Raw genomic sequence first — 20,223 nt, forward strand, 5'->3', positions numbered from 1 at the left:
TATAAATAAGGTATAATAATGTGTTCTTATACCCCTTTTATACCTTCTGCTTCAGATATATACCTTTGGATGGTATAGAAGAGGAACAAATCTCCTATTTATACCTCCAACGCTTCTCAAGGGTATGAAAGAGGTATAAAGGAATGCTAACGTACCATATTTATACCTCACCAACACGCGTTTATATCCTGTATATACCAGGAATAAATCACGAGGCTATGCATTTCACGGTATAGATGGAGCTGCTATACCTTCTGTTTCTTTATACCTTTACGGCTTTTTTATACCTTTACTTCCGCAACGTGCTGTATCACATCATTAGTATTTTGTTTTTGGTGACGGTACCAGCTGAGTTAAATGGATGTTTGATTAAGAAACACAGACATTAGTACAGTACTATCTGAATCCACATGGTTAGTTTATGGCTGTATGATATCTACATTGCCGGAATGTTGAATCTAGATGTCCTCACCCTTAGAGTTGCATGCTAGAAGAAAACTGCTCCACACGTTGTCAAGTCGCCATCGGTACATCAGTATTTGTTGCTCTGTCAATGTCTGTCATCGTGATACATCGTGACTTGATGACTGCGCAGAGCGATCTTGCTCCTTGAAATTTTTCTTTAGTTTTTAACTCCATCTTTGCGTTTTTTTTACGTGGGGAGTAATGTGCACGAGCTTTGCTTTCTACTTAACAACCATATATGCGTTTGCGCGTGTTTGTAGTACGTGTGTGTATGTCAAAAACTTGTCTTCCCTCCAAAGGTGATATTTCTAGTTCCCTCCTCTAAAAATGACTATGCCTATGATTTAATACCATGATGGTACTCGTGCAGACTCGAACAGGGGTATAGAGCTGTACCCCTAAAGGTATGACATATAGCCCTTTGTTGAGGACTATTTTTTTTATACCTGTAAGCAGGGTATAAAATAATACCTAAGAAGGGCTAAGTTATTGAGCAGGCGATCTATACCTCTAAAGGTATAGATTTTTCTCTGAGTGTAGACTATATTTGAATGTGAGTTCACCACATTCTAAACTACATTTACTTAAAAGGCATGATGTACCAGTGAGAGACTTGCAGTGTAGTGGTGTAACCCTATTCCTCCAGTCTTACTCTAAACCCACATTCCCACACCAGGAGGTGACACTCGCACGACAAAGGCGCGGTGAAAGATAACGCCTTATCTGCCTTCCACATAAGCAGGTTTCCCATAAGCGTGGCTTCAGACTCCGCCCGGTGACCGATGGATCTCCATCTCTTCACGTGAACATCAGTGAAACTCCAGAGTAAGGTGGGATCCCCAATGCGTATATTTTTCACTATTATTTATGCTGCGTTGTAGCGTTTCACTGTGTAGTCCCGATTTTTTTTTTTACTGTTCTCATAGTGTTTGTAACTTGTACGTACCCTGCGTCTGGCTACTTAAATTTCCCAAGGATCACCGAAGCGTGCCCTTCATTCTCCTCGGATTAATATAAAGCGCCACTCTCACCGATGGTCGCTCAGAATTCCTACCTATTTGTGCCGTCTGCCTTTTTTCCCCTTTTTTTTTGGCGGGTGTGTTACGGTTAATTCGAATGTGCGTCATTAATGTTACTATGCCTAAATATCTGCGTAGTTCGCTCATCATTATCCCTTTATCGTCTCAACACGATTTGTTGCATCCCCAGTGAGGAACAATCTCACTTGCCATCCCTGCTCGTGTATGGTGGTGTCTTTCTGAACAATTACTGTGGTCTTTTTCTCATAGTTCGTTATATAAAGTGTAAGTTTAATGATGTCCTCGCTAGGAAAGGTCACCTTGGGCGGTTTCCAGGTGCAAAAACAACTGATAAGACGATGAGAACCCATGAAGGGATCACGTGAATATCCATTCGAACCTTATCTATTTTTTAGTCACCGTGCAGTGATTGTGTGTAACTGTCGCTTACATAGAACATAAGACATCGATATATATAACTCTTTATCCGTTCTAGCTTAATCAATGCGTTTTATAATACACATTTTTATATTTCTGCAGTTTGTCAAGTGTAAGATATTACAATTCTAACGGACGTTCGTGAATATTAATGTCCACGTGAAGGATGTGTCTACCAACAAGATGGCTATGAGCGGTTGCTTTAGGAGGAATTAAAGCTCAAGAATATTACAGACATGGAGGCATTTAAAACATTACGAACAGTTTACGAGATCTTTTACAGTTGAGGGGGAGGACCTTATGAACGTTTTTTGTTGCCGGAAGATTTAACGCAATTTTTATAATCTTTTTTATATGTGTTTATTTGAAGTCCGTGTGAGCACCGCGAAGCAACTGTGACTATGAGCGGCGTACAGACGTGAACAAATGGAGAGAGGACAGCGGGGAGGAGTTGGGGACAGGAGGGTTAATGTGCGTCCTGGGCCGACTTCAGAGGGAACTGTGGGGGCAATTCGTCTAGAAAGTCCTGGGAAAACCCAGGGAAAACCTCAGAGAGCACCGCCCGTGACAGGATTCGGACCCGTGTCACGTCCCAATCTCGGCATAGCAAAGCGATCATCCTAACCACTATGCCACGCCAGCTGGTTTTGGTATTATTCCACTCTAAAAGTGGACCTCGGCTCTCCACCAATCAACGTTTTGTACAGGCTTTGTACTACATACACCTTGGAAGGTCAAGTGAAGTATGTAATTACAAAGCATGGAGCGGGCCTTATATGGAATTTGAGACAAGACGCTTTCCGCCACGCTTGTGACGTCACGTTTCATCTCGAACGATGGCAGATCATCAGGGCAGTTTTTAAGTCGCGTGGCACGTTACAGGAGGGACATTGGTCTGACCTTGGAAAGCCCATGACGACGAACCTGGAAACCATCAGTGCAGGGTCCAAAGACTGACACGTGATCCGCGGGGTACGTGGACAAACATCACGTGATGTCCAACAAAGGTATGTGAGACTCTAATACTGCTATAGGCTCCGTGGTGGCGATGTTCCAGTGAGCCACATAGCATAGTTGGTCCCTGTGACCTTGGTCACGCTCGCATTCCCTCGACATTTATTTCTTTATTTTTTACTTTGGCGTAGAAGGTATTCGTTGAGTCATTTGACGACACTCTCTCATCCAACCAAGGGCACCCAGGGGAACTGCGACGCTTGTACACTTCTATAACATCGAATAAGGTAAGTTCTGTCACAGCCTTTTGTCATTCAGAATCTTATTTCGTCTTCTGATCTGTTCAAAATGGGAGTCTTACGCGTCCCTGCCAAGATAGAGAACAAAAGAAATGTCTGCTGACGTCACAGGTTCCTTCCTAAAAGGATACAGTCGTCGACCTTGATACAGAACCCATAATCGCAACAATGGGACGACGCTGAAGTAAACAATGTAAAAATAGACTAAATTGAGAAATGAATCTCATAAATCTAACTTTGAAAGTAAACTTTCCAAAGTCGATGGTCTGTATCTACGACGTGCCAATACATCGAACCATTGCATCGAACAAACTACGGCAAGCAGTCATTGACGTATATGTCACCATTTATTTTTAATCAGTTTGTTGGTACGTCGCCGGACCCATTGTTGATGCCAAAAGGAATGCTCTGTCGCTTTATGTTGGGTATTAACTGTTAATTGAGTCAATTTTGAACTGTTAGTTGATTTGTTTGTATCATAGGCATTATATCTCTTCTTTCCATTTTTCTCACTTGGTTATTGTTACAATATTGTTTTTCTTTTTTTCTGTACGCTATGATCGTTACTGTATTGTTGCTGTAAATAGTGAATTTTGGGGGAGGAGCCGGTGTCAAGCCTCATGGGCTTTTTGCTGCTCTCCCAACCGCAAGGAAATAAATTGAAATTGAAAGTCGCAGAAAATAAAATTTAAAAGACAAATTTATTTTACTGATAAACGAGTCCCGAATAATGCGTGCTGGAGTAGCCAATATCGACTGCTTTGGGACTAGCATCTACATTTTTGCCTTCACCATTCGATCAATCAATCGTTCCTTATTCCTTCTTTATACGTCCGCATCTGCAAAGTATCGATTTCATTCCTCCTTCGGACACTCCTGGGTTGCCAGACCAAACAACGGAATAAGTCACGTGTCTTCAGGACCTATACATAATATGACGCAGATGCAGACTAGCTGTTGGAGTAACATCAGCTTGAGCAAGCCTCTGCGATGGGCGACATAGCCATGTCGTGTTTGTTTTTCTTTGTCACCCATCGCTCAGGTTTCTTCTATCAATAGTATTGGTGGCTCTAATGTACTTATGTCATTGAAATCCTTGCACCCACACTGTGTTCTCTCAAAGTGTTGCTTCTACTTGTGAAGTATCATCAAGTTGATTTCTAAGTTTTGAGAAGTGCGCCGTCATAGTTTGCGCGATCTGCCACACGTCTGGCCACATTGCTCCACTAAGTTCGCGCAAGGTTGGCACAATGTTATTATTTTTTTTTAACCAGCAGCAAGAGTTCGCTCGTGTCGATATCGCTGTCGTGGCTCACGTCACACGAAAAGTCATCTTCAAGTCATGGGACCTTGTTTATGTTCCGTTTGTGACTCTGTCATAAAATATGATATATGATACCTCAATCACAAAATAAGGAACATAACGTGGAACTTTCATAAAAATACTGTGGCACTCTAATGCACAACCGTAGAACTCGTGCACACCAATACGTTAGGCGCGTGACGGCAAAACGCGCTCCGGCAAATATCAGGCCGAGGAACTTGTACATATATTATTACTGTAGAAGTTTTTTTTTGTTTTTTCGCGTGGAAAATATTTTCGCGTTTTCGAACGAAACTGCTTTGAGGAGTGATTCGCGAAAACTTAAATTCGCGACACAGGTTCCCGGGGGTGTTTTGCCCTTGCATATCGTGCCGCGGTCAATACTCGGGCATATTTCGGCACGTACAGGTCACGACAAAAGTTTACGGAACACGCGAGCTGTGTACTTTCACCTCTGCACGACACCCTAGCGGCAAGCGGGAACTGGCGAAATGAGGCCAGTTCACTGCCTCAGAGGGGTGGACGACTGCTCTCTTAGCGACACACTGCGGTAGTTTCGGTATGAATACTCTTGTATGCGCCAGTGGAGTGAGTTGAATTTGGATTGCAGTCAATCAATCAATCATCAATGTTAGCGTCGATTGTTTATCAGCTGGTCACCACTGACCCGAAATGTACTGAAAATCAAGTGCAATAGGGGTGGACGGGTAGGTGGAAGGCCTTGAACAGATTCGTGAAACTAAAGAACACTGATAAAACGCATATCTTCCACCCCTATTGCACTCGACTTTCAGTTCATTGTGCTGCTTGGGGAGTTCCATAATAAATAAACTGTTTACAATATCTTTATTTCTCTTGTCTGTCAGGGCTTTCCAATAAAAGCAACACACTGTAAAGTGCTGCCACCACGATTCATCCTTGTTATCACGGTGATACCGCCTAGCTCCCTGTCTTAGCAATCTTTGAGTCACGTGCTATTGGCAAGCACAACAGTTAAATCAACTCACCTTGCGGGCACCATACCGAAACTACCGCAGTGTGTCGCTAATGGCGCAGTCGTCCACCCCTCTGAGGCAGTGAACTGGCCTGACTTCGCCAGCTTCCGCTTGCCGCGAGGGTGTCGTGCCGAGGTGAAAGTAAAGTGCTCGTGTGTTCCGTAAACTTTTGTCGTGACCTTTACTAAGGCATCCGTTGTTCACGGAGATGGCGGCGTTTTAGGTCAATCCCTTTATTCTCCTCACATGGGTAATGGGGGAAAAGATCCTGTACAATGGCCTTTTAGGATCCTTGCAGGAGGCCATAGTACCTGCATGTCAGCCATTTCTTATTCATTATCACTCAGAGCACTGAACAGTTTGGTTGAGATGTCGTACTATCATACAAGTTGGCTTTGAGAAGGCGGGGAAATGCATGTTGCGGCTTCTTGAAATACGCCTCGTGCAGAAACTAAAGGTGGCGCTTTGCGCGGCCACGTAGCGGTGGGAAAGCCAACTTTTTGTGTGAGTCGTCCGATAGGAAAGCCAGTCAAAAGTGTATGGCGGGCGTCATGAACATCGAAATTGTGTGAATCGGTTTTGTAACTTTGTGGATTTCAATCGCTTCAAACTCCGAACGACTTGTTTCGGTCTTCAGTGGTCATCAGATTATAAGGCATGCAGAATCAGGCATGTCGGCGTTATTACAATTCTTTGAGCTTTTCTTCGTGAGCACTGAACTTGCTTGCGTTTTGTTTTATACTTTTTACAGCAACCTTGCAAAGGTTGCACATACAGCACAAGGATGCAGAATTCTCTTTAGCTGAGTCAGGAAAAGCGAAAACGTCCAAGCTAATCGGAAATTCGGTTCTGAATGAAGAACATACATCACATCATTCAACGCAAAACGAACGATATACGGTCTGATTACGGCAAGCAGTTAGGATCATTGGCATAAGAGCAGACAGATAGAATCCACGGAGTAGCTAATTTTGTGACACGTATACGTTTCACGACCGACATTAATTTTCTTCTCATGTCCACTTCGTGTGGATTTGGCGGGAAACTCTAGAACCTTGTACCCCGTGGGGCGTTCTCGGGTCCCGAAAAAAAATGGTCCCTGGTTGCGTGGGCGGAAATAATGGCCCAACGGGGTTCCGTGTGCACATAAATAGAGCAGTCACTCTGGAAACTCGATGAAACTGATCCTAGCTGACCAAATGCTATATCATTTGCCCTCCTGATTTGTTAAAATTGGGGGACATAGGTTTCTTAATTAACATCGATGTTTATGAAGAATAAAAGCCGCACGTCATTCAATGGCGAACATAAAAGCGATTACATTCGCGTGCACATTTTATTATCAAAACATACGAGAAAAGGTCTATATACCTCCTTTTTCAACAAATGGGGAGAGCGAATGGTAAAACTCGATCGGCTGTGACGTGTTTCATCAGTTATCCGCAACCACACCCTTGTACTTTTGGGTGCGCAGGAGCCTGGGGGACCCATTTTTCTGCCCACACAACCAGGGACCTTTTTTTCCCCATACCCGGCACTATCATACATTTTTGTACACCCAACGGCGCAACAGATCGTGCGGTACGGAAGGTGACGATTGAAAGCGTACGAATAGCAATCGAAAACCGAGCTGACTCGCACAACTAGTTCCTATGGCTGCCGCCAGGATTTTCCGTGGCGCGGCGGACGCTTAGCTTAGAGCGTATGGTGGAATATACGTGTACAGTGCAATGTGTTTGTAGGGGTAACAAAAGCGTGATCAATTTTCATTTCTTTACATCTTGCATGATGGGAGAAACCATTCTTCTGCGGCTTGCTTCAACTTTCTATGCTGCATGGAGTAGAAAGGGTCGAGGTAATCACGGTACAGCGTAGAACGCCGCACGATTTTTGCCCTAATATGGTCAAAGTTATCCGCGGGAACTTAAATTCGCGATTGTGGAGAAATGCGCGAAAAACGCGGAAAATAAAAAAAGCACTTGTACAGTATTCCCGTAGGCATTTAGTCTTTGCACATTTACGTGACTGTTTTCCCCATATCTTAATGTGCGAGTCGAATTCGGTTCCCTTCATTTTCATGTGGGTCAGGAAGAATGCCATGATGTCACAAACTCATGGTGGCTAAATGTATGTCATTTTGGAACGCAGCTCTTAGGCGCCCGCACCAGCGTTGAGAAGCACCGGCGTTTTAGAAGCTGGTTTAGGGTCAGACGTAGTCTTCGCCCGTCGCAGCCATCACTCCACGGCTACAGGAACCTATCGCTACGCCACTCTTCCTCATCTTAATCCTACCGGGGTCATAGTCTAACGAAAAAGCTATCAAAGGTTTTCTCACTTCGTGTAGGGAAAGCTGTCATACCTGGCAACTCTACACGCGTGCTGGAATCCGACGGAAAACAATCCGTTTTCCCATTGTGTTTGCTTGTACTGCTGTAATAGGGTTGGGACCCCCAACGTGCACATTCAGTTGAAGAAGAAAGTCGCGCGTCTATAGACCATCGGTAGTGTATTCTATAGACCAGTTTCCGCGGGTGACGTCACAAGGCCGGTGTGGGCAAAACAAATTATTAGAGAGTCCAGGACTATGACAATGGGCGACGCCATAATGGAAAATGCCATGGAGGAATGAAACACAAGGAGCGGCCCTTCCGACAGTTTTTCATCGGGACGAGCGTATCCGGCTTCGCATTGTATTCTGGGATACTCCTGTTTACCACGTGACCGCTCACGTGACCCTCCAGACAGCATGGCGCCAGCAGAGCAGACGATGCGAGCTGTAGTTGTGTCACAGCTTATGTGGCAGTATTAAGTTGAACGCGTGCCTGTGTATTCGAATGTTTACTGTTCTATTAGAAGACCAGTCAGAGTGTGCAGAACGCAAAAGGAGAACGCGGGACTGGAAACATCACGTGTTGCAACGGTTACTTCCAACGTATGTACATTCCTCGAATATGCCGTGCTCAAAATACCATTAATCAGATTTGTACAACAACAGAAGATATGAAATGAATCTGCGGCACAGTTTGAGGTCCCAAATGAACAATTCAAGATGACTCCAACACACAAGGGCGACTAAAAGTAAAACAACTGACCGTGTACTTACGAACAACACGTAGCCGTAGCCGTAACACATTACCATACGTCGTTTCTACGATGGTGCTCACGTTTTCACAATAAATTACTTTCAAAAAGCAAAATCATGCGGAGAGCAGCGCGAGAAACAAAGCATCGCAAAACCGAAACTTTAGAGGGGATCACGTGGTGGACAGAAAGCACTGGGCTATGTTGACTCGAGCGACCGCTAGAGGGTGGCTACGCTAGCCTGGCGCGGAGAGCCGCTCGTTGTGTTTCCTTCCTGCATGAGAAACGCGAGCCCACCAGAGCCCACGCCGTGCACAGCTCGGTGACCGGCGCCAAATGTAGAGCATTGCTGTGCTTCCTCGACGGCTGCTGACGCATCGGTGTTTCACCGAATGCCGTCGAGCTATGAACTCACCGGCGGCGGCTGACGATTCGTATCGTTATGCTCCGCTCCGTCGCATCCCTAAAGGCGCTGTCACACTGGACCGACACGACACCGACACTGACATGGCGCCGACGGAAGACAGACTTTGTCACCGTACTTTGTATTGCAAAGCACAGCTGTGACACTGCGTCGACCGACAGCGACAGACGCAATTCGACAAAATGTCGCATCTGTATGATACATTTGGATGACAAAATCAGAAGACAGGCAGTGTCTGACAATGTGTCGTCAGCGGTTTGATCGTTGCTCAAAGTATATCGCATTGCAAGGCCGTCCAGGGCCAACTCAAGCAGGGGAGACATAGCGTCAAGAAATAAGTTACACTTGTGTCTGTGTTGACTTCGATGTTCGTGATAATGATTATCAACTATAAACAACGCGAATTCGCCGTACTTTTCCCAACAGGCGTATTCAGGACGCCATGTTGAAAGAAGGGACAATGCAGCTTGTCGGTTGTCGCTGTCATTCAGTGTGCCAGGCTTGTTTGTCAGGAGGGTCCGTCGATAGCGGCATTCGGCGACGGCCGACATACGGACGTCTGTGTAGGCCATCTTTTGTATGTGCGGTGTGACTGGTTCGCGTACACGATGTCTCTGGATCTCGGGCGACAGGTTCTGTCGGTTGTCGGCCCAGTGTGATAGCGCCTTAAGCCACCCTTAACCGACAGAGTGAACGAGGCGCCAAGCAAAGGATGAACATATGGGAGGAGTGAGGACGAAAGCAGGGGGGAGCGAACCTCGATAGTGCGGAGAGCGCGAGGAGGAAAGTGAAGGAGGAGGGTGCTACGAGAGGAGTCGAAGGAGTTGCGCTCGCTCTGCGGCTGCTGCGTATATAACTGTTTACCTTTGCGCCCTTTAAACGTTTTCTTCCCACAACATTCTAAGGAAGGTGTACAAAAGAGACACTACACTATTCTACAAAGTTCATATACGTCAACGCGAAAGTCCGGTAAAAAAGGATTACGACAGAATGTCAGGCTACCTGCTCGAAAGGTCTGCGTGACAATGGGGCGAGCCCCTGCAGACTCAGTGCAGAGTGGCCACACGGGCGACCGCACCCCTTGTGATCTTCTTCCAACACTCGTACCACATGCCCAAACTGTAGTATTATGTCGTTCCTCGTGGACCACAGACTGCAGTATCGAAAATACCCCACGCGAGAGCGTAGCGCAGCTTGACGAGCAGCGGAGGTTCCGGCGGCATGACGTCCTTAAAGGGCTTTAAAATCCCTTCATTTAATATCGAAGCTCTTTTCGCATGAAAAAAGAAAGAAGAAATGTCCATGTGGATTGTCGACCGATACCGAGCACAGTGGTTCCGCTTTCACAGATGACTTTCTGGATACGAGCGTCCTTTCAAAAGAGAAGTGAATTCCCCTTTCTTAATTTATCATGCGAGGCACCAACCAATCCTCAGGTCACTTCCCTGCTTTGGAAAGAAAATCACTTACGTCGCCAAGACTTAAGTGCAGTCTATACAGTGTTTTGTAAGACATTCTTCTTTTTCTCTGGTTCCAGATACCGTGCTCGTACTCCGCTGCCTGAGCTGCCCAGGACGTTAAGCCTGAGTAGGTAAAAGCACACAGAGGAACGACATCAACACAGGAGCACACAGTCTGTGTGCCAAGGCTCAGGCTTTTACATAATATACTTCTACCACCAGCTTGCCTGCATATGCGCCATCTTGTCGTGTTTCCTTGCTCTGCTGAACGGTACGTATACTTTTTATTTAGCCCCGACTCCAGAATGCATTACCCAACCCTCTCTCACGCTCCCACGTGGTCTATACATGACCTCCTTACCCCGACCTAGCGGAGCTGTGACAAAAATAATTCATTTGCTGCTTGCGTCCTGTTCTGTCCGTTTGTCTTGTATGTCTCAGACCTACCCAAGTGATAGGCAACAGAAGCAGACGAACAGACACTACTAGCTGGAACGGACATACTCGAAAACTTCTGTTACTTCACTCGTATTCTGTCCTAGCATTGTTCTGAATTCATTAATCATTTGTACTGATCTTTTATCATAATATTATTGTTGCTTCACAATGCGTTTCAATCTTTGATCGTCCATATTGGCTTCCTCGTGCTGTTCCCATGCTCCTATTTTTTCATTAAGAAAATCACGTTACATACGTGGCATTCCCTATCCACGAGACGTCCATGTGTACTCGCATTTGTCTACTTCTTCTGTGTCTACTTTTTGTATACCTCAGTTTACTTGCAAGGATATGATACTGTCCGTGTCTATAAGGAAGCCCAACACTTCCATCCCACCGTCTTCTGATATGTGTCGGATGAAACAAAGCTGTTCCCGTGAAATGACCGTCGTGGTCTCCAGAGTCAAATAAGGAAACAAGCAGAGGTATCGATAAACACTGAAAACCCAGAGACACGAGACAAGAACCTAAAACACAGCGGCGACGACACATCATTGCTGCTTTTATTATACGACATGACCCCAGAGCAAAAAACAAGAGTCCCTGCAGCCACTGTTGCTTCGCGGCGCAAACGTGGAAAAACAAGAGTCGCGGTCCAGATACATTACCGCGCTTGACCTGTTTCTTGTATTCCAATTAGTGTTGCTTATGTTCCTAAATTACTCGTTAAAATTACAGGAATTTCTCGCTTCATCTCCAAAGGCATGGCTTCGACACCTGAATTTGATCTCAACATGGAAAGGTCGCCACAGTGGGAAGACGTCAGGAAGGAAATCCACGAAGCCATTGCGGAGGAAGACGAGGCTCGTGTTCTAAAGTGCCTGGATGCTGCACCTGATTTGAAACTGTGGTTGGACCCCGTTAAAGAAAAGTCAGCTCGTTACAGAGCTGTTAAAAAGAAGTCCATCCGTATACATGGCCTCTTAGTCTCGCGTGGATGTGGACTCAAGAACGATAAAGAAGCATCGTATTATCGATATCTGACAGGCGTTCATCGAGCTGAAATTCGACGGCAACGATACTACACCAAAGAATGCAAAGAATCCTACATCTATTACTTGAAAAGCAAATCAAGGAGCCACGTCGGATGTGATGACGTCGAGGGGCGATTGGAGAAGATGTTCAGGGAACTTTCAACCGACCAATTAAACGAGGAAATATTGAAAGTTGTTGCCACAGCACCGCATCTGGATATACTATTCGACTACAACAGTGAAAACGTTCAGGGGATCACGGGATGCAGCGACAGCGGCGTCCTCGGACTTGCTGATTACGAAAAGCAAAGAATTTCTATCGGAGGCGGAGCAACGGAAGCCGAAGTCCGGGGCACGTTTATTCACGAATCCTGTCATTTGGCACTCCATCTGGTGTATAGAAATGATGGCAAGCCATATTCCCGCGAAGATACAGAAAAGGAACAGAGATACAGAGCCATTCTGGATGACATGAAACGAAGAAAAGACGATGTGGATGTCTTGATCCGACCAGCTTTTATGAAAAATGAAGAACAAGAAGCGATTGTTCGTATCCCACACATACTAACTCAATATGGCAGCGATCACGGAAATAGGGTTCTCGAAAAGGAAGTACCGGAACTACGAAAGTTCTTCGAGAATACTGTCATCCCGGACATGCAGAAATACATTCAAAATGGAATCCCGTCGATAGATGCGACAATGATAGAAAAGGTAAACGAGAGACTCAACAAAGCTTTCAACATTGGCAAACTGAAGGTCAATTTCGAGAACCAACCGAAGAACAGTGTCTGGGAAAACGGGTTGCTTCACGTAGTTACGGGCCCAGAACTGAGGCTTCTCGAAATAATGGTTCACAACGCTGTGCGATCTACGGGACTGCCGTACATGTTTTTCGATGCAAAACAGCTAGACTCCACACTGAAGGATGTGTTACTAGACTACAAATATGCGTTTGTTCTTGTAACGGTCCATCCAAAGGAAGACGTCCAAAAGATGATTCAGCTTTTCAGTGAAGTATCCTGTGTCACTGGATCAAAAGTCATCTTGCTCGTGGAAGACAGTGAGAAAGAAATCTTGAAGAAAAAAGTGCAACAAGATGCATTCTTTGCGAAGAGACACAAAGTTCACAGGATCGACGAAGCAACCTTTGCGCATGTCACGGATAGCTGCAAAAAATTGATTTTCGAAAATTCCCGAGTAAAACTTCAGGGCCAAGACGTTTCTAAGCTTTCCGACGCAACGACTATAGATACCTTCTTACGCTGCGTAGACACTGCGGTTTTCCTAAAGCTATGTGAGTCGGGGAACATTGACCTGGGACCTCCTCTTCATGAACTAGAAGAACGTGTTGAGAACTATTACGTGAAAAGAGAGTGTAGAAGAGCCCTGGAAATTAACTTGAAAGAATGCAATCTAGGTGACGACAATGAGGCTTTCGCACTTCTGGGCTGTCCGCACAATCAGGTCGCAACACTTCTACCTCCCGGTTGTGAGGCAAAGGCCAAGAAGGATTTAAAGAATTTCGAGAAATTCGTACTCCTCCAAGAGCCACGTGACTACGAAGCTCTCCTGGAAAATGTTCATTTCGGGAACAAAGTAGTGCACCTGCTAAAGTTCGACGAACCTCGTAAGAGAGTCTTGTGGACCAAATCAAATGGTCGTCTCAGTCACCTTCCATTGACGGGAAGTGAGAGATACACCGAGGACGCGTTGTTGAAACTGAATGAGAAGGTTGTGTTGTTGAACGTAGAGGACAAGGTTCTCATTGTGTCTGGTGCACCAGGTATGGGAAAGAGTACTCTAGCAAAGCGCTTGTGCACAGAAGTAAAAAATCGAGATACGAAGCGGTGGGTGATGTACGTCGACCTTCTTCAGAGAATGGCATCTGTTAAAACAGCGTTGGCGAGTCAAGCGGATATGTACAAGTATCTAGCGGATCTGTGTCAAGTACAAAAAGATGGTCTGGAGTTCGCTTTGTTCGAGAAAAGTTTGAACGTCGGAAGCCCTTTCGAGATTGTCTTCATCTTGGATGCCTTCGATGAACTGAACGAGAGATGCCGCAAGTGTGTCTTGGAGCTTACATCGTTTATATCTCAAAAGAAATCTCACAAGATATATATGTTTACTCGTACTGTATTTAAGCCCCATGCACAAGATGCTCTGCACACGGTGTCATATGAACTCCTTCCTTTTTCAGACGAAAATCAGGCGGAGTTCATTAGAAAATATAAGAAAACAGCTCATGCAACCAATGAAAACGCTGGGGCTTCTGAGCTGTTCCAGCGACTGCACATGTCCTTGAAGAAGACAAACGAGACAATCCTAGAAACCCCTCTCCTGCTTCGTATGATCCTTGAAATGAAGAATGGGGAAATTGCAGAGTCTGACGATTACTCTTCGTTACTTGAACGTGCAAACATATCAGCCGATAAGAACTTATACATTGTACACGTGTACAAGTTGTTTGTGTGGTACAAGCACCTTGTATTCAGAATTGAAAAAAGAAAAGAAAATCTCCGCCTACACGCCGTACAAGAGGAGAATGACTCCGCAGCGCTTCAGTTTTACGAAAACCATAAACTCCTCGCTATGAAGTGTATATTCCCTGAGGAAACCTTGAAATACTTATTGAACAAAGACGAATTAGAGAATTTAGAGCCCGAAGGACGTTTAATGAAGGACGCAGCTAATAATTGTCTCAAAGAAGGATTTCTGAATGGTCTGAACAACGGAATTCCAGAGTTCGTTCATAAGACATTCGCTGAATTCTTTGCAGCCGATTACTTACTGAAAAAAGCGAAAGTAACAGAAAATTTAGACCTGAGGGATGTCATTGTCAATCTGTACCGTGAAGAAGAATACAGCGGTGTAATGATGTTGTTCGACGCACTGGCATCGGAGTCCTTTCCCCTTCACTCTGCTGTGATGAACAATGACGCTTCATATTTTGAGCAGCTCGATATCCAAAGAGAGGATATGTTGAAAGTCGATGAGCTCGAAAGGACGCCACTGCACTTAGGAGCCCTGCATTCTGATCAAGCAACATTGAAGAAGCTTCCGATGGATGATGAGCTAATCACGAAGGATTTGTTTCAACTGTCACCGTTTGGGTACGCAGAGCTGCGGTCTCCATGGGACGCAAAATACGCTGGAGAATGGATGGAATGCTTGCGGACTGAGACTTCGGCTGCGGGAGACAGACTTAACGTGTTATGCGCTCGATGCAGTGAGGAAGCAGTGAAACGTTCTACCAAAAATCTACGCACGTGTGAAACCTTCGAGGAAAAGAGACATTTTCTTGAACGAGCAATATTCACGGCTGTGAGACACGACCTACGAGGCGTTTTAGACGTGTATCTGAGCTATGTGTCCCAGAAAGAGAGTACCGTAATCTTAGACAGAGGCACCATGGACCAATTAGGATCACGCAACGAACGAAGCTTGAGATGTTCTGCAGAGTCTTCGGTAATTGGAAACCTTGATAGTTTTACAGACAGTAGCAATAGAACTGTCCTTTTTTACGCAAAGTCCGAGACTGTTTGTAAAATGCTCCTTCCTTACTGCGGTACGGGAATTGTTGATAAGGATGGAAACACAATGTTGCACATTAGTGCGAATGAAGGAAATCTGGAGACAACACAGTTTTACCTCGCACATTTATCCGTTAACAACAGAAATGGACGCTTTCAAACTCCTTTGCACTTGACTAGAGATGCAGAGATTGTGAAGCTACTTCTTCCTCTTTATCCCTCAGTGAATGTTCTCGATTATCATGAAGAAACTCCGATAGATATATGTGCAAAGAGAGATGATTTGGAGGCAATGAAGTTGTTACTCCTTCGCACTCGGACATATGACGAACATCACATCAGGCTGAACACAACGATTCATGAGGCTTCTGACTCTCAATCCCTTAAAGCTGTGACGTTTCTTCTACCCCACACAAATGCGCACGTGCTTAACTGCAAAGGAGAAACGTGCTTAGACGTTGCTAGGACAAGTTCGAAATATCTGTCGAGTTCGGAGTCCAACGTTGCCAGGTGTCTCGTCCCACACTTGCTCGTAAACTCACCTGAAACGTTCGGCTCATCACCGTTGTACGTCTGGGCGAGACGTGGTAGAAGGAAAAGGATGCAAACTCTATGGCCTTATTTGCGACACAGTGACCCTAGGCATGCACAGAGGATCAGCAGAAGCTCTGTGTTTGAGCGGATGGACTGGGATTTCCAAGAAGAAATTTCGTGTCTGAAACTTCTCTTCCTCCACTTAGATGACATCGCTGGTGATCCTTATAGCCGTAAACTCCTACATGATATGGCCAAGAGAAAGCTTTTTTGGATACAAAAAGTAAATTATATTAATTACATGAAGCTGTTACTGCCGCATTTAAATCTCACTGAGCAGGATTATGTAAAATATAGCGCACGAAATGACGACATTGTTACCTTATATCGGAGATGGTCGGACATGAATAACACCGATGATCCCCACGTTCACGATGTCAACGCGGAAATGGTCGGCGACGATGGCAATACAAAGTTGCTGATAGAAGCAGAGGAAGGTAATGTGGAAGCTGTGGAACTTCACCTCTCCCCTTCATCCGTGTGCTTTACAGATGAAAAAGAGAACACTGCATTGCACTTGAGCGCGTCGAACGGACACACAAATGTGGTGAAGCTTCTCATTCCTTTTTATACATCAGTGGAAGTGATCAATGTGGATCGAGAGACACCAATGCATGCGTGCGCCTATAAAGGACACATGGACGTTGTGAAGTTATTATTACTCCGCTCTAGAATGAGTTTCCGTGACGAGGATGGACGGACACCTCTTCACTTCGCCTGTTACAGTGGTGCCGTTGATATCGTGAACTTCCTTCTTCCCCACTCATTTCCTAATATGCGTCACGGGTTGGGTTCCACGTGCTGCGCTGTTTCCGCTGGAAGTGGCAACATGAATCTTCTGAGATGCCTCATCCCTCACTCTCTTATAAGCTGTCCAGATAAATACGGCGAATCACCAACACGAAAGTGTGCAAGATATTATATAAGAGAAGAACTGGTGACATTATTGCCATATTCTTGTGATTATGATGCTGCGAGTTTATTGACGCCTCCCGTGTCGTCATTTTATGAGGTCGATATAATTTTGGAAAGTACGCCTTGTCTGAAACTGATGGTACTCCACTCAGATGTCAACGCAGTAGATAAGTGGTTCTGTGCAACACTCAGCCGCATTCGAAAGTATTATGTAGAGAGTGATTCATTCCTGCGTCCAACAAAGACTGAGATATCACTACTCCTGAAATATGTTCCTCTCTTGCTTCCTCATACAAATGTTTCTGCTAAGGACGATGAATGCAACGAACTATTACAAGGAGCCCTCCAAAGTAGCCAAGATCCCAAATTGGTTAGCTTCTGTCAGAAATGCACTCGCATGAGTGACTTTCATTCATGATGCTGACGATTGTTGGCAACGGTTGTGGTTAAGCACCAAGTGCCACTGAGCTGTCAATGGACACGAGCTCTGAAGATGATATAGCAGTTTTAATAGAGGTATCAACAGCAGTATACTGAGTCCTTGCCTTCATCCGAGAAAGCACAAAAATTCATCCAGTGTCAAAAATGAAAGAAAACAAATCACTCCTGTGATTTTTTGTGATTGTGATTATGACTAACGCATTTTGTTTCTTATTCCTTATGTTACAAAGTACCATTCCGTAGTAGGTTCATAAGGTGATTTGAAAATGTGTAAAAAATGTGTCTATTCCTAATGTGCTAGTAATATGGTTAGCTATGATATGGCACAGTATTAGAATACGGCTGCGTGCGATTATGTTTGATGTCAAATGTATATACCCAAATGTCAAATGTAAATGAAATGAAGTGTTTTTCGCACATTGGAGAGGGCTTAATTCAAATTATTTTGGAACTCTCGCTCACTTCGCTGCAGAGTTGAATAAAGTAAATATTGTCGAGCGAAACACATGTGTGATACAGTCGTACTTTTATTACGACCGAATAAATTCCAAATTGCTTTTCCAGTTATCGTTACAGATTACGGAACATATTACTTTGAAGTAATCAAGGTTCGTGTAAAGAAACCTCGACTGACTCAAATATGCCTGTTACAAATTAGATTTGTGTACGTGCGATTAAATGATTATATGCAGTTGTCCTTGGAAGTAATGTGTCCACTTAGATGTCATCAAGAGATGCAGATGGGGAGAAAATTCTGTGAACCGGTAAGCAAAGATGAAGGGAAGTGTCCCAGGAGGAGAGCCGCCCATATATTTCGAACAGAGACTGCTATTCCTCTTCATCATGATCGAGAATCAGAATTAGCGGCTCGCACACAGCGCAGGGCCTCATAGCAGCCACAAGGACACGTGTTTCGAGGGGACGCAAGTTATAGTTATGGCCAGCTTGTGAAAGCTCGGGATGCGTGCTTTAGTTGTTATTACAGTTCCTTTGGCGGATTTTAACTACCCGAGCAGCACACAATATTGGTCCAATATTGGCACTGTCTCGGTTTTAGTGAGCCTAATGAGGGCCAATGAAGAGCAATGAGTGGTGTTATCTTGGCTCATCGTACTCTCACCACCGTGCTTCCCATGGCAGTGTTTCAGTACCTACACAGGTAAATATAAGAAAAAAGACGAAAGAGAGAAAAAAAAATAATACATTGTACTGTGATGCCTTCCCGTTGTCGTGCTGCCATTCAAACCAATTAAAACTAGACCGCGGTCTAGTTTTAATTGGTTTGAATGGCAGCACGACAACGGGAAGGCATCACAGTACAATGTATTATTTTTTTTTCTCTCTTTCGTCTTTTTTCTTATATTTACCTGTGTAGGTACTGAAACACTGCCATGGGAAGCACGGTGGTGAGAGTACGATGAGCCAAGATAACACCACTCATTGCTCTTCATTGGCCCTCATTAGGCTCACTAAAACCGAGACAGTGCCAATATTGGACCAATATTGTGTGCTGCTCGGGTAGTTAAAATCCGCCAAAGGAACTGTAATAACAACTAAAGCACGCATCCCGAGCTTTCACAAGCCGGCCATAACTATAGCTTAAGCTATAGTTATGGCCGGCTTGTGAAAGCTCGGGATGTGTGCTTTAGTTGTTATTACAGAAACTTTTGCGGATTCTATCTACCCTAGCAGCACACAGTATTGATCCAATACTGGCACTGTTTTGGCTTTAATGGGCCTAATGAGGGCCAATCAAGCCAATGAAAAGCAGTAAGTGGTGTTATCTTGGTTCAACCGCAAGTACACAAAAATGGACAAATAAGACGCGTCATGTTAGCAAATGACCAGCATGTCATTGTTATTGAGGTTTGAAGCAATGTCGCCCATAAAATTACTTTCTCAAATTGCGTAGTGAACGATGTCGTTTCGTTGGCGGTACACTGGTATGCCGTTAAGATAAAGTGCCAATGTAGCCAGCTTTCAACCAATGGTTATATTTTAATATTCTGAAATCTCGTGATGTGTGTAAGGAAAAAACCAGAATAGTATCGCTGAAATTTAACTCGCGCTCCCGCGAAGTATTCTGGCAACAACTATTTCTTACTTTTTTTGGTCGATATGTTCTCAGTGATGGGTAGTTCTGTAGGACTACTCGAATCCCAGACCGAGCGAGATCCTACTATCTCACCACCGCGTGCCACCCATGGCAGAGTTTCAGTATCTACAAAGATAAATATAAGAAAAAAGCCGAAAGAAAAAATGCATTGTACCGTGATGCCTTCCCGTTATCGTGCTGCCATTCAAACCAATTAGAACTAGATCGGAGTGGCAGTTACTATAGCCACAGACCATTCGTATTCTTCATTGGCTCATCACGGGCTTGCAACATCGGACCAATATTGGCAGTTTCATTGCCGTATTCCCCGACCTTTGTTGCACGGCCTATATATTGGACCAACGTAACTCATATTGGCTGCCAATCTTGGACCGATATGGGACCAATGATGGTGTGCTGTTTGTAGAGTCATGTTCACAGTTACCAAACTAGATCTCCGTAGGCATGTTGTGCTTGCACCACATCACGTAAAACTGCTTTCATACCGTGCATTCGTGCTGCCCAAACTGGAATGCGCATCGGCCATATGGGATCCCCATCAAGAGTACTTCATTCAAGCATTAGAGTCAGTTCAAAATGTGCTTCATTACATCTAACTATTCCAGAGACGCGAGTGTTTCACGTATAAAGAAAAACCTTGACGTCGATCTTCTCTCGTCAAGACGGTTGATAGCCAGGCTGTGTCTCTTCCAT

At 44.7% G+C, this 20,223-nt stretch overlaps 1 protein-coding gene across 1 annotated transcript; it reads left to right on the top strand.

Moving 5' to 3' along the window:
• The first annotated feature begins 1,201 nt into the window (after positions 1–1,201).
• LOC135375368 (uncharacterized) lies at positions 1,202–17,391 on the top strand. Its single transcript, XM_064608085.1, has 4 exons — positions 1,202–1,295; positions 2,805–2,929; positions 3,068–3,163; positions 11,636–17,391. Exon 4 carries the CDS (start codon positions 11,662–11,664, stop codon positions 17,389–17,391), a length of 5,730 nt encoding a protein of 1,909 aa, XP_064464155.1. The 5' UTR covers positions 1,202–1,295; positions 2,805–2,929; positions 3,068–3,163; positions 11,636–11,661.
• The last annotated feature ends 2,832 nt before the right edge of the window (positions 17,392–20,223 follow it).

Source organism: Ornithodoros turicata, unplaced genomic scaffold, assembly GCF_037126465.1.
Source record: "Ornithodoros turicata isolate Travis unplaced genomic scaffold, ASM3712646v1 ctg00000858.1, whole genome shotgun sequence".
In the NCBI taxonomy this organism is placed as follows: Eukaryota; Metazoa; Arthropoda; class Arachnida; order Ixodida; family Argasidae; genus Ornithodoros; species Ornithodoros turicata.

Excerpts from the sequence above, each read along its gene's own strand:
- LOC135375368 (XM_064608085.1), top strand. The coding sequence starts at position 11,662 with ATGGCTTCGACACCTGAATTTGATCTCAACATGGAAAGGTCGCCACAG.